This window comes from Danio rerio, chromosome 7, assembly GCF_049306965.1.
Source record: "Danio rerio strain Tuebingen ecotype United States chromosome 7, GRCz12tu, whole genome shotgun sequence".
NCBI classification, from domain to species: Eukaryota; Metazoa; Chordata; class Actinopteri; order Cypriniformes; family Danionidae; genus Danio; species Danio rerio.
This window is the reverse complement of record NC_133182.1, coordinates 72,678,164-72,691,673: the sequence shown is the minus strand read 5'-3', so window position 1 is coordinate 72,691,673 and position 13,510 is coordinate 72,678,164. Positions and strand designations below refer to the sequence as shown.

Below are 13,510 nucleotides of genomic sequence, written 5' to 3'. Positions count from 1 at the left end.
TTTCATATATATAATATATATATATATTATATATATATATATATATATATATATATATATATATATATATATATATATATATATATATATATATATATATATATATATATATATATATATATATATATATATATAAAGAACAAACCTCTTTTTTGTCTTTTCCTCCTGAACAGCAGGGGGCAGAACAGACCTTTATCACCGACATTAAAACCACAGAAGAAACGCACCATCAACTCAAAACACACACACATACTCACACCGTTGTATTTCATAATGTAATGGAGCTTAATTTATGGAAACATTAGACGTATTTGATCCTGCGCATTATTTCTGGTATATTTGGACTAATCGGACAGGTAAGTGTCTCAGTCGCTAAATTCATATGCGAATATACCAATAGATTAAGCGATCTGCAGTACGTTACATGGAAGCCGCCGGAAAACATTGTGCTTTAGCAGTAATAATAACGAATTTATTCATGCGTGTACATTACACTAAAGGCGTCTGTAATTGCAACACATCGTCTTGTCATCTTGTTTACATCTAACGTTATGTGAAACTAGATATCGCTGCAGGTTTGTTTACAGCATTTATTTCTGTCTAACGTTAGCGGAGATCATAATATTACACATGATAAACGCTGAAACATTATTTTAAACGAGTGTAAAAACTGTTAAACTGCGTAAAAAAATAAGATACACGACAATATTTTGAGAAGGAAGTGAAACTAACGTTACACGCCTGGGTTTTAAAGAGATAGCTCGTCCAAAAAATGTCAATTTCCTCATCATTTGCTTACATTAAAGTGGTACAGAGATTAGTTTTTACAAGAAGGATATATGAATTACTCTTAAAATAGTATAACAAGGTTATAGAAAGGAAAGGAGAGGAAAAAATAAAAATAAAACAATATTAAGTCTCAAATGAAGGCAGAATATTAAAAAAAGCATACATTTGAGAGGTTTTAAATGCCTTTTTAATACTAAACGTTGAAATTGTATTGAAATATAGTTTTGGTTTTTATTTTTCAGTTTAAATGGGTTTACATTTTATATATTTACATTTATGTACATGAAACTTTCCAGCAAATAACATATATATAGTTTAAATAGAAACTTAAATGTTTTCTTCAGCGTTAAAAGGAAATCAAAATGAATGCAAAATATTAAACAAAGCACAAATTTGAGATGTTTTAACAGTTTTTTTAATACTAGACGTTGAAAAAAATAAGATACAAGACAATATTTTAAGAAGGAAGTGAAACTAACATTACACGTCTGCGTTTTAAAGAGATAGCTCGTCCAAATAATGTCAATTTCCTCATCATTTGCTTACATTCAAGTGGTACAGAGATACATTTTACAAGAATGATATATGAATTACTCTTAAAATAGTATAACAAGGTTATAGAAAGGAAAGGAGAGGAAGAAAGAAAAATAAAGCAATACAAAATCTAAAATGAATGCAGAAGCTTAAAAAGCACAAATTTGAGAGGTTTTAACTGCTTTTTTAATACTAAACGTTGAAATTGTATTGAAATATAGTTTTAGTTCTTATTTTTCAGTTTAAATGGGTTTACATTTAGTATATTTACATTTATGTACATGAAATTTTCCAGCAAATAGCATCTATATAGTTTATATAGAAACTTAAATGTTTTCTTCAGCGTTAAAAGGAAATCAAAATGAAGGCAAAATATTAAACAAAGCACAAATTTGAGATGTTTTAACAGTTTTTTTAATACTAGGCGTTGAAAAAAATAAGATACAAGACAATCTTTTGAGAAGGAAGTTAAACTAACGTTACACGTCTGCGTTTTAAAGAGATAGCTCGTCCAAATAATGTCAATTTCCTCATCATTTGCTTACATTCAAGTGGTACAGAGATACATTTTACAAGAAGGATATATGAATTACTCTTAAAATAGTATAACAAGGTTATAGAAAGGAAAGGAGAGGAAGAAAGAAAAATAAAGCAATACAAAATCTAAAATGAAGGCAGAATATTAAAAGTGCTTTTACCACCTCAGACAACTGGCTAAAGTCAAGCCATTTTTATCCCAGAAAAATGTTCAAACGGTGATTCATTCCTTCATAACAACACGTCTAAATTACTGTAACGCTCTTTATTTTGCTATTTCTCTCTCGTCTGCTGCTGGTTTAAAATGCAGCAGCTAGACTTCTCTCTGGCACCCGCAAGTATGAGTCGGTAACTCCAATCTTAGCTGCACTTCACTGGTTACCCATTAAATACAGAATTGATTTTAAAATTGTATTATTCGTCTACAAAGCCGTCAATAAGCTTGCTCCTCAGTTGCTTACTGACTTGCTTTATGCATATACCCCCTCTCGATCATTGAGATACTCAATGATCCCAGAACACGCCTTAAAAAACGAGTTGATCAAGCGTTTGCTGTTGCTGGTCCTAAACTCTGGAATAGTCTACCGATTCACATTAGACTTTCCCCCTCTGTCTCTGTGTTTAAGTCTGTTTTAAAGACCTATTTTCTCTCGCTTTTAATACTCCTTGATCACTGTTTTATTGCTCTTATCTGTTAAATGTTTTTTTTTTTTATTCTGCTTCTCTGTTATTATAACTCCCATGTACAGCACTCTGGTCAACCTTGGTTGTTTTTAAAATGTGCTCTATAAATATTGTTTTGTATTGTATTATTAAAAACTTGAACATTATTTGTTACAAAACAAATTTGGGGGAGTGACTAAACCTATAACTATTTAAAATCATCAATAAGGTCGTTCCAATAAAAGCGCTTCCTATATTATTTACCACAGTACATTGAATAATCAGTCTAAAATTGCATGCAATTGACTTCAAAACAACATTACCACTATTTAACCCTTTAAAGTGCATTACTTAAAAATATTTTTTTGGCCCACATCTTGGATTGAATAATATACTGGCACAACTCTGATAAATAGTTATAAGCAATTAAAATAATAATGATATCCTATGGATAAAAGGTCAACCAGGTGGTTATGATGCTTGTTAAAGGGTTAAAGTAGGGCAGTGTGCTTTCAAGGGGAAAAAAAAATGCCCCAGCAACAAGCACATAACCACATAGACATAACATCGCAACAGGGGATGTGGAGATAGTCCGATGTAGGTAACAGCCATCTGGTCTTACAGGTATAGAGCGCTGGTCACAGACCCGCCTCCTCATACCGGGTGTGATAAGCACACAGAGGAGTGGGATGCGGGGAGAACGCATGTGTGTGTGTGTCTGTAAGCTTTCAAAGGTATATTCCAAATGAGTGTAATTAGTATGTTGGAGCTGAACTTTCTTTTTTAATTTGTAATTAGATCATTCTTGTTTTGATACTGTATTTAAACTACTTAGTCTTCTGTAAGTTATGGTAAGATCATTTTTAAGTCCTCTGTAAATAATGGTAAAGTGTATGATGGCCACTAAAATGTGAAATATGATCATGCTGTTATGTTTTATTCCTAAGATGCCATCTTTTGATTTCTCCTAGGTAATAATGCTGCTGGCTCAGATAAATCAGTCAGCAGATTTCCAGCATGAGGATGATTCTCAGGAGGTCACGCTCTGCCTAACGGAGACTGTGGGGATTGCAGGTCAGAACCAAACCGTGAATCATTACTTTTCAAACACTGGCATTTTATTAATGAGAAATGTATGCATAGCCGTTCAGAGAAGTTATTGTTTTGATTGGAATGAATAGAAATTATTTTTAATATAAATAATAAAGTTTAAGTGGTTCTAATATTTCATTCGCTTTCTATTTTTATGGTACTTGTCTTTACCTTGCTAAAAATGAGTCGGAGTAAATAATTAATTAGGCCAATTATGATCTGCAGGCACATCAAGTGGTAAATAGGCTGTTAAATAGCAGTAAGCAATCACCTAAATTAATTAAGTAAGTCTTTATTAAGTCTTCGTCTAGTGATTCAATCTTCCAAATAACAATTAAACTTCTAAAATGATCTCCGTTTGTACATGTTTTAAGAGGTGAGCAACTAGTGCTCTTCTGGAAAAATTGAGAATCACTTTTGGATTTAGATTTATTTATTTATTTGTATTTTTTTATTGTGATTGCAATTCTCTCAGAATGATTAAACATTAATACAGAATATTTTAGTGTGACAGACAGAATACTGTGATTTTAAAATGTTAGTTTGGGATTGGTAATGATCAAAATATACAGGAGGGGGCGACAACTGACTGTTTAAAAGACATGCAGTACTGATATTTTCTAGCTTTATTGGTTTGATGTTCTCACTGTTTACTTAAAGGTATATCGAACAAACTTTAATAGTAGAATTGTTTGTTTAAGAGATTCATTTATAATTGCTGATTAATCCAATAGAAAAATATTTGGTCCCACTTTATATTAAGTGTCCTAAACTACTATGTACTTGCATCAAAAAATAAATACATTGTACTTACCGTGTTCATAATGTATTTGACAACACTTGTGGTGCTCTTGAGTTGATCGGAGTAGGATTATGGACAGGTTTGGTGGTATGGGTTGGTTTAAGGGTGGGTTAAGGTGTAAGGGATGGTCAACAGGATATTTACAAATTTAGTTACATAATTTAATTACATATGTATTTACATAAAGGTATTTAATCAAGTGTAAGTACACAGAAAATACATGTATTTACACAATAAGTCTATTGTAACGAATTATTATTTTGGTGTAACTACATAGTAGTTAAGGACACTTAAAATAAAGTGGGGCCAAATATTTTTCCTTCCTTCCTGGCTTATTCTTTCAAATTATTATTGATATTTTTATTTTGTTAAAATTAATATATTTTTCATCAATTTAAAAAAAAAACCTATTGTAAGTAATGTTATTAAAATTCTAAAAAAGAATTTTTAGCCTTATATAATTAAATTACATAAACCTTTCAAAAAACATTGGCTTGAATTTATTTATTTATTTATTTTTAGATTTTTTAATTAAAATTTTTATTTCTAAATGTACTTTGCAGACTCAAACAGATAAAAATTCTAATAAAAACATTTTGAAAAGTGTGCTCATTGCAATTTGCCAGCATGTCACTATTGCAATCTTGGTCAGCATAGGAGACAATTGAATTGTACTGTATTGTGTTCATTACAACACTCCTGATCATCTGTGCCGCTCTAATTGTCTTTTTAAATATTCAGATTGTGATCAGAGCATGGACACGGTCAGTTTGCAGGCTGTGACTTTATCAGACGGCTCCACTGCATATATACCTCACAATCCTCAAGGTACGTCTGTTACAAACATCCTGAACAACTGAGAGATTGAGACCCTTAAAGCTGAGCATCGCCTTGTATAAGAATCAAATTAACATTGACTAGCCAATTTGTTACTTGTAGTTCAACACACTCTTAAATAAAAAAAAAAAAAAGATCTTTACTTTGGTGCATTTTTAAGTTATTTTATTCAACTCTAAGATGTGTTATCATGACCTTGTTAATAAATTTAGGTGCAAGGGTTGGGCAATGAAACTGAAACACTGGGCAATTTAGTGTTGGAGGTTTCATGGATAAATTTGAGCAGCCTGGTGGCCAATCTTCATTGATTGCACATTTCACCAGTAAGGGAAGAGTGTTAATGTTTAATTAATGGTAGGCAAAGTGAGGTTTCATAAAACCCTGAAACAATCGAAGCAAATGTGTCGAAGCTTCGAAATGTTTCGAAACACCACTCTATGGTGACACCTAGTGGTCATTTTTTATGTATTGCACTGAAACAGCTTCAGCAAAGAACAGTTGAGCAAATTGAGGTATTAAACCCCACTTTGTAGGATCAACTTTCAAGTGATTTAGTGGAGCGGTTAGGGTTCCTGACTACCATGCGGGGATAATGGGTTCGAATCCAGGCTAATAAAACCATTTTGAAATGCTTTAATAACAGTTGGTAATGCTTTGTTCTAGAGCTTCACAATTAATTGTTAAAAGATCGCGATCTCGAGTCGACCCCCTAGACGATCTTAATCCAGCAATTCTACGATTCTGTCAATCATATTTTCAAGTTCAGGCGAGAAGAAAAAGCGGCTGCACAAGTCTTTTCACTGTTTCACACACAATGCTCAGTGACATTGACACCTCCAAATGATGTTGAATGAGTCACATAATGTATTTATAAGGTATAATTCACCTAAAAATGTCATTTTTGTCTTCATATAATGATGTTTTCGCGGCCATGGAAATCACACGTGATGTGAGCTGCTGACCGTGAGCTGTTATAGAGAGGGCACGCGCGCACTACTTAATGAACTTTAGTGAACAGAACCTGCTTATGGTAATACAGTTGTAAATAATATTCTGTTTGTGGCACAGAGTGATCGTTTGGGAGCCGTGCGCAAAGTATGAACAAGCGCTTAGCAGTCAAAATGAAACCAAAAGTGTGCACTTCATTTAAATGATCGTATCGCATTATGATTACGGCAAGCATTTGAAATGTTTTTTCTTTCATAGTGAACCCACAGTTGTGCATGAAAATAAATGTTTACAATGTCAGTATAACTATTCTAGCCTATATATTGTTGAATATAATCTGATAATGGCAAATGTCTGATTTTACCAGTGAATAAGTTTGTCTAAAATGACAGATTGCAAGCATATATCTCAAACATAATAATTCAACATCAGAATAATTATAAATAGAATAGAATTATTTATAAAAACCAGTAGACCTACACATAATATTAATATCGATGTTGTGCCATATGTTTGTTTTACCATACCTGTATTTTACATATACAGAATCTTTAGAAAATCGTGATCTTTATTTTAAGCAAAAAAATCGCTATTCTCATTTTTGCCAGAATCGTGCAGCTCTACTTTGTTCTTGTTTCGTTTTGTTTTAGCATTGGTCTGACATCCGAACAAACACTATGAATAAATGTGTCTTGTTTTGGTCATAAAACAGGGTTGTTGCTAGATCAGACACGGTTGTGGCCAGAAGTTAACAAGAAATATTTATATTATTCATTAAATTTCCCATTTATTGGATTTTATTAACGTCTACCCAAACCCTAAACTCAACCATCATAGTACTGTGGAAATAAGGGTGTCATGATCCTCCAAATCCTCGATTCGATTACATTTTCGATTCAAAAGGCACGATTCGATTCGATTTTCGATTATGAATAATTAATTCATTCAAACCTGCATGGTCTTTGTTTTACCCATAAACAAATCATACAGTAAATGAATAAAGGCAAGATACACACATAATTACCACCTGTCAATCACTTTTTCTGCGGGACTCGTGAATAGGCAGTGATCTGTGTCGTTATAATGGCGTCGGTAAAAAAGACGCACAACCAACAGGAACCAGTCAGCAGTATCTGAGGTGTTCGCTAAAATGACTAAGTACAAGTGAGTGAAAGATTGAAGCAGTCTACTGATCCTCTGACTGCCTGGACCTGCTGTCTCGAGTGCATTTCTGTGTGTGCGTTTGTGTCTGTGTGGTCACGTGATGTGCATTTTCAGAGGTAGAGAGGAAGGAGGGCTGCTCAGAAATGCTACACGCCACTGTGGATGTCAAATCGTTGTCGTTCTAAAATGTCAGTGTAAACAGGGCCTGAGTGTGTACTTTTTGCGAGCGGATTTGCAACGGGGGCGGGCGGAGGATCGCGATGCCGGTGTTGTCTATCGGACGAACCGTCTGTAATACGTACATAGCAGAGCTGGCAAAACTGTGTTTTTTTTTTGTTTTTTTGTCGACAACACGAACGTTGTCAACATAACTCACTGGAAATCCAAAATGCTTACACACCGGCGACTTCATTGAAAGAGGAGAGGGATTAAGTTCTGTCAACGTATCTGCAGTTCAACAAGCACTTCAACAAGCCTGTTTTTTTTCCCGCTTGGCAAGCCAAGCTGACGTGACATGGGGGCGTGGCAGCATCGACGATTCTATTTTTTTGATTCGATAATCGAAATTGAGCATAAATTTCGATCGATTTCGATTTAAAATCGAAATCGTGACACCCCTATGTGGAAATATTAATTATTGTTTTGCAGTGTTACAAAAATGATGCTAAATTGATGGTGTATCCACAGCTGTATCCTATCCAGACTATACCATAAAACAGAAACATGATTAAAATTCAGAAAATCATGATTTCGGAGTAATTGTACAAGTCGGGATTCGAACCCAAAAGTCATTTGAAGCACAGTAACAGCGTGCACACGCACCTTCCACTAAGCCATATGAGACAGAAATTTTTTTCTGACCCTGGCAGTCAAATGCAAATTCGCCAGGTCCCAAAACGCTTCTAAACTGATCGATGCTTTGAATCGCTTTAGTCACGTGATTAGGTGTTTCCCAACACTTTAGTCACAAGATTTGGGTGTTTCGGATCATGCTTCGGTGCAGTATTTTGAAACACTTGCGCTTCGGGATCTCGACACTGTCAAAACGTCAGTTTCACGTCAGCCATCCCTATGTTTAATTAGCAGAGTAATAGCACAGTTTTGCTTAAAATATTACAATTCATACAACATTATATGTGACTTACCAGAGTTCAAAAATGGACGAATTGTTGGTGCGCATGTCACTGGTGCATCTGTGACCAAGACAGCAAGTCTGTGATGTATTAAGAACCAAAGTATCCAGGGTAATGTCAGCAAACCACCAAGAAGGACGAACCACATCTAACAGGAGTAACTGTGGACCCAAGAGAAGGCTGTCTGAAAGGCATGTCTGGGTTCTGACCCTAATTGCATCCAAAAAAAAATAAAAAATAATAAAAAACACTGCAGAGTTGAATGTGCACCTATTTACACTAAATTGTTTGTTGGGAGCTCCACAGGGTCAATATACATGGCTGGGCTGCTATAGCCAAACCTTTGTTCATTTACACCAGTGCCAAATGCCGGTTTTAATGGTGCCAGCAGAGAAAATCTTGGGCTGTGGACAATGTGAAACATGCATTGATCTCAGATCAGTGGAGTAGCAGATGGGCCCGCAGGACACACACAGCGGGGGGGGCCATGCGTGATTTGGGGGCCCGACATCATTGCGATTTTCAATGATTGAAAATCCGGCAACCGCAATAATCAAACTCTTGGGAACAACTTTGGTCGGAACCAAAGTTCACAGGTCTGTATTCTCTGAACTCCTCTCAAGCGGTGGACTACTTCATTCTGATTGCTTGCCGCTGAACCTCGTCATAGCTCATTACCATAAAGTTGACTTGATTTCAACTCTCCTTGACGCCCACACAGGAGAAGACGCGCCGCGCTGTTCCTCGCCGGCGGTTCTCATTAAAAATGAATGACTTCTGGCTACTTTGACGCTCTCACGGCTTTCGGTTTGTGATCGCTCCTCAGTTTGTGAAGGCTTCCCTGCATTGTCGCTCCACCCGCCCCCTTTCCCGCTCCTCAGTTTGTGATCGCTCCTTAGTTTGTGATCGCTCCTCAATTTGTGAAGGCTTCTCCGCGATGTCGCTCCACCTCGCCTCCCTTCCCCGCTCCTCAATTTGTTATCGCTTCCCCGCGTTGTCCCCTCCCCCCAAACCCCCCCAACTGGGGGCCCTGTCAGTGAACCCTGCAGGGGGGCCTCCGCATTTTGCACTACGCCACTGTCTCTGATGAGTCCACCTTCACTGTCTTTCCCACATCCGAGAGAGTTAAAGTGTGCAGAAGCCCCAAAGAAGCCTTCCACCTAGCCATTCCCAAGACGAATTGATGCTGTATTGGCTGCAAAAGAAAGCCCTACATCAAACAAAATAATTATTGATCTAAAACCAGGCGTTTCAGGTTCATTGTCCAAATCCTGTACATGGTTTCAGGATTTAGCATATTTAATTCTTCTTAATTATTAATACTTTATTTTTACTATTATTATTGTTATTTTAATTCCACTACAGTCTCTGGTATATTCTTTTTATACAACCTTTAATTGTGGATTTCTTGTTGTTTCATTGTAAAATCTCAAGTTTGCTTACAGTTGTTGTGTTATTGAGTGTGTACTGGTTCTTTTCGTCAGACAACAGTATAGTTGAAGGCCAGGTGATCCAGTTAGAAGATGGCTCCTCTGCTTATGTGCAACACATTGCGGTTCCAAAAGCAGGTATGTTAATGTGTATTATATATTAAAGCATAGGTCCCAAACTCAATTCCTGGAGGGCCGCAGCTCTGCACAGTTTTGCTCCAACCCGGATCAAACACAGCTGATCCAACTAATGAAGGTGTTCATGACTCTTTTGAACACCTCCATAATTCGGATCAGCTGTGTTTGATAGGGTTGGAGCAAAACCGTGCAGAGCTGTGGCCCTTCGGGAATTGAGTTTGAGACTTTTGTATTAAAGAGCTCAGATTTTGCCAAAATCACTTTAATATGGAGTTTAAACAAAGTTGTGTAGCAACAGTGTATGAATATAGCCATGCTCTAATAGTAAACATTAATTAATTCTATATAATTCATTCATTCATTTTCTTGTTGGCTTAGTCCCTTTATTAATCCGGGGTCGCCACAGCGGAATGAACCGCCAACTTATTCAGCGAGTTTTTATGCAGCGGATGCCCTTCCAGCCGCAACCCATCTCTGGGAAACATTCACACACACATTCACACACACACTCATACACTACGGACAATTTAGCCTGCCCAATTCACCTGTACCACATGTCTTAGGGCTGTGGGGGAAACCAGAGCACCCGGAGGAAACCCACGCGAAGGCAGGGAGAACATGCAAACTCCACACAGAAACGCCAACTGAGCCGAGGTTCAAATCAGCGACCTTCTTGCTGTGAGGCGACAGCACTACCTACTGCGCCACTGCCTCGCCCCTTAATTCTATTTTTATAATCATAATTGTAATATTATAATAATGCCAACGCATACATTTGTAGCTCCGCCCTCTTTTGAAAAAAATCACACAATCTCATTTGAATTTAAAGCAACAGTCACCAAAATGGCATAATTTAAATTAAAACATAAAAGGGGCAGCTTTAAAGAGTTAATTTCAAGTAATTTGTCGTGGAATTTTGAGCTGAAACTTAACATACACTCTCTAGGGACATCAGAGATAACAGGTCCCCTTTAAATGTGGGAATAATGTAAGATTTACCTGACGTGATCTTTCTTTTAATAATTTGTTAACTGTTAAAATCATTGAAATATTTCTTCTCTTTTGTATTATGCCTACATTAGATGAGCCAAACAACTGGATGGGCTCCTCTGTCTGTGATGTTGTTGGTAATGAGAGTTTGAGACTGGAGGATGCTCAGACCGTTCAGCTGGAAGATGGAACTACTGCCTATATCCACCACACCACAAAAGGTTTGAATGTGGAAAATGTTGAATGGGATCCTATGGAACATGTTTTCTGCTGCAAACTTTTTTTAAAAGGGCCTTTTTTGTATGAACATTGTTATAAATTCAGAGGAAAAAACTAAATAATTGTAATAAAATAGATAATGCATGCAATTCTGAGATGAAAGGTGGAATTGTGGGATAAATGTAAAGGTGCAAGATAAAGTTGTGAGATAATAAAAAATTGAAGCTGCAGTTATTTTTTTATAAATATATATATTTTTAATATCATGTCAGAAACAAACAAAAACTTTATAGCAAGATAAAAACTATAAAACCGAAAAATGTGATGTTGCAAGGAAAAAGAAGTCTGATTTTTTTTATTAGATACCTACGAGAAAAATGTCACAATTGCTAAAAAAAGTAACTTATTATTATTATTATTATTATTATTATTATTATTCACTGGCAGAAGTATAAACAAGTTTAGTTTGGCTTGTCTTTCTGTAATTCTGAGACTTTTAAATGACCTTTTTAAAAGGTAATTGCAATTTTTTTTCACACATACTGTATGGCAAGATCTGTCAAAATCTGGTGAGGCATAAACTTGCTAGTTGTGTCTTTTTATCTCTGTTTTTTCTGCCTCAGTTACAGATACACCTAATTTTTGACATAAACAAGAACTCAGATTTTAGAGAAAAAAAATGTCAAGTTATTTTTTGTCCAACACTGTTTCCCATGACCTTGTCAACTAAATTAGCTACAGGGTTTCAGTTTGAATTATTTTAATGATTATTATTTTATTGTATTTATTATTATTATTATTATTATTATTATTTTTTTTTTTTTTACAATCTTTGGTATCTTTAATTTTTGTATCTCTTACAAGAACTCAGATTTTAGAGAAAAAAATGTCAAGTTATTTTATCCAACACTGTGTTTCCCATGACCTTGTCAACTAAATTAGCTACAGGGTTTCAGTTTAAATTATTTTTATGATTATTATTTTAGTGTATTTATTATAAATAATATTATTATTAATATTTTATATTAGTCATAATTTCAAAATTTTACAAAATATATTTTGAGGCGAGAAAGTCAGAATTGTGAGTGAGAAATCAGAAAAATGAGCACTCATTTTGAGGAAACAAAGGATGTTTTTGAGCATACTTTATTCGTTTTTCTTTTGGCTTTGATTGCATTTACAGATGTGTATGAACCCAGTACACTGCAGGCGGTGCAGTTAGAGGACGGTTCCACTGCTTATATTCAGCATGCCGTTCAGGTGTCACAGCCAAACACCATTCTGGCCATCCAGGCAAATGGCACAGTAGCAGATTTACACACGGATGCAGCCATTGACCAGGAAACAATGAATGCTTTGGAGCAGTACACGACCAAGGTATGAATAAAGCAAAAGACTTTCACAATCTAGTCAAAATGAAAAGGGTCTATCATGAAAAAAAGGGTCTATATAATGACCTTAAAAATATAGATAACTGCCTTTTTAATATTTGGTATTTTATATTTTTCTATAACATATCAATATGGGTGAACTAGTTTTTGGACGTTATCGTAAGTTATTTGTTAGATAGGCTCCAGATTTGGCTTCAGTTTTGACTAATCGCACAAATATAATATTGTATAGCTTCCTACTGAAAATATGAATATAAAAGATAGATTTGTGAGGGGTGTACATATAATAAACGGCAACATATTATGTATTGTAAGTAGTTTTTAGCACAATCACCTGCTCACTTTGGTCAAAGTTTGGCAAAAAAAAAAAAATTGCCCATTATTTTTCCTTTCTTGCAGATTGAGGAAATTGACTCGTACACAAACCCTGAGCTGATCAGCAATGATCCTCAAGGTGTTGTGGAGATGCAGGTGATCATATCATATACCATGTAACTGTTTTCAATAGACAAATCCTAAGCTTCCCAATAAAGGTTTTTCCTCTGTCCCTCCAGATTGTTCTTCAGGGTCAAGGAATTCGGCGTAATGTGCAGTCGCCCGGGGAGAAATGTTTCCGGTGTAATTATGACGGATGCGGAAAGCTTTACACCACTGCTAATCATCTTAAGGTATAGCTTGTGTATTTGAACTCATCAACTTGTAATTAGGTGGTACGGGGCTCAGTGGTTAGCGCTGTCGCCTCACAGCAAGAAGGTCGCTGGTTCGAGTCAAGGCTGGGTCAGTTGGCATTCCTGTTTGGACTGCATGTTCTCTCTGTGTTGGCGTGGGTTTCCTCCGGGTGCT

General features: G+C 35.7%; 1 protein-coding gene across 2 annotated transcripts in view; it reads left to right on the top strand.

Moving 5' to 3' along the window:
- The first annotated feature begins 214 nt into the window (after positions 1-214).
- znf143a (zinc finger protein 143a) overlaps positions 215-13,510 on the top strand; it is a 31,736-nt gene continuing 18,440 nt past the window's right edge. Inside the window, exons 1-8 of one of the 2 annotated variants that reach the window (XM_073906514.1) lie at positions 215-415; positions 3,392-3,597; positions 5,159-5,245; positions 9,984-10,067; positions 11,150-11,278; positions 12,460-12,653; positions 13,067-13,138; positions 13,222-13,335. In XM_073906514.1, coding sequence (XP_073762615.1) covers positions 3,501-3,597; positions 5,159-5,245; positions 9,984-10,067; positions 11,150-11,278; positions 12,460-12,653; positions 13,067-13,138; positions 13,222-13,335 — 777 coding nt within the window. In that variant the 5' untranslated portion in view covers positions 215-415; positions 3,392-3,500. 2 annotated transcript variants of the gene reach the window in all.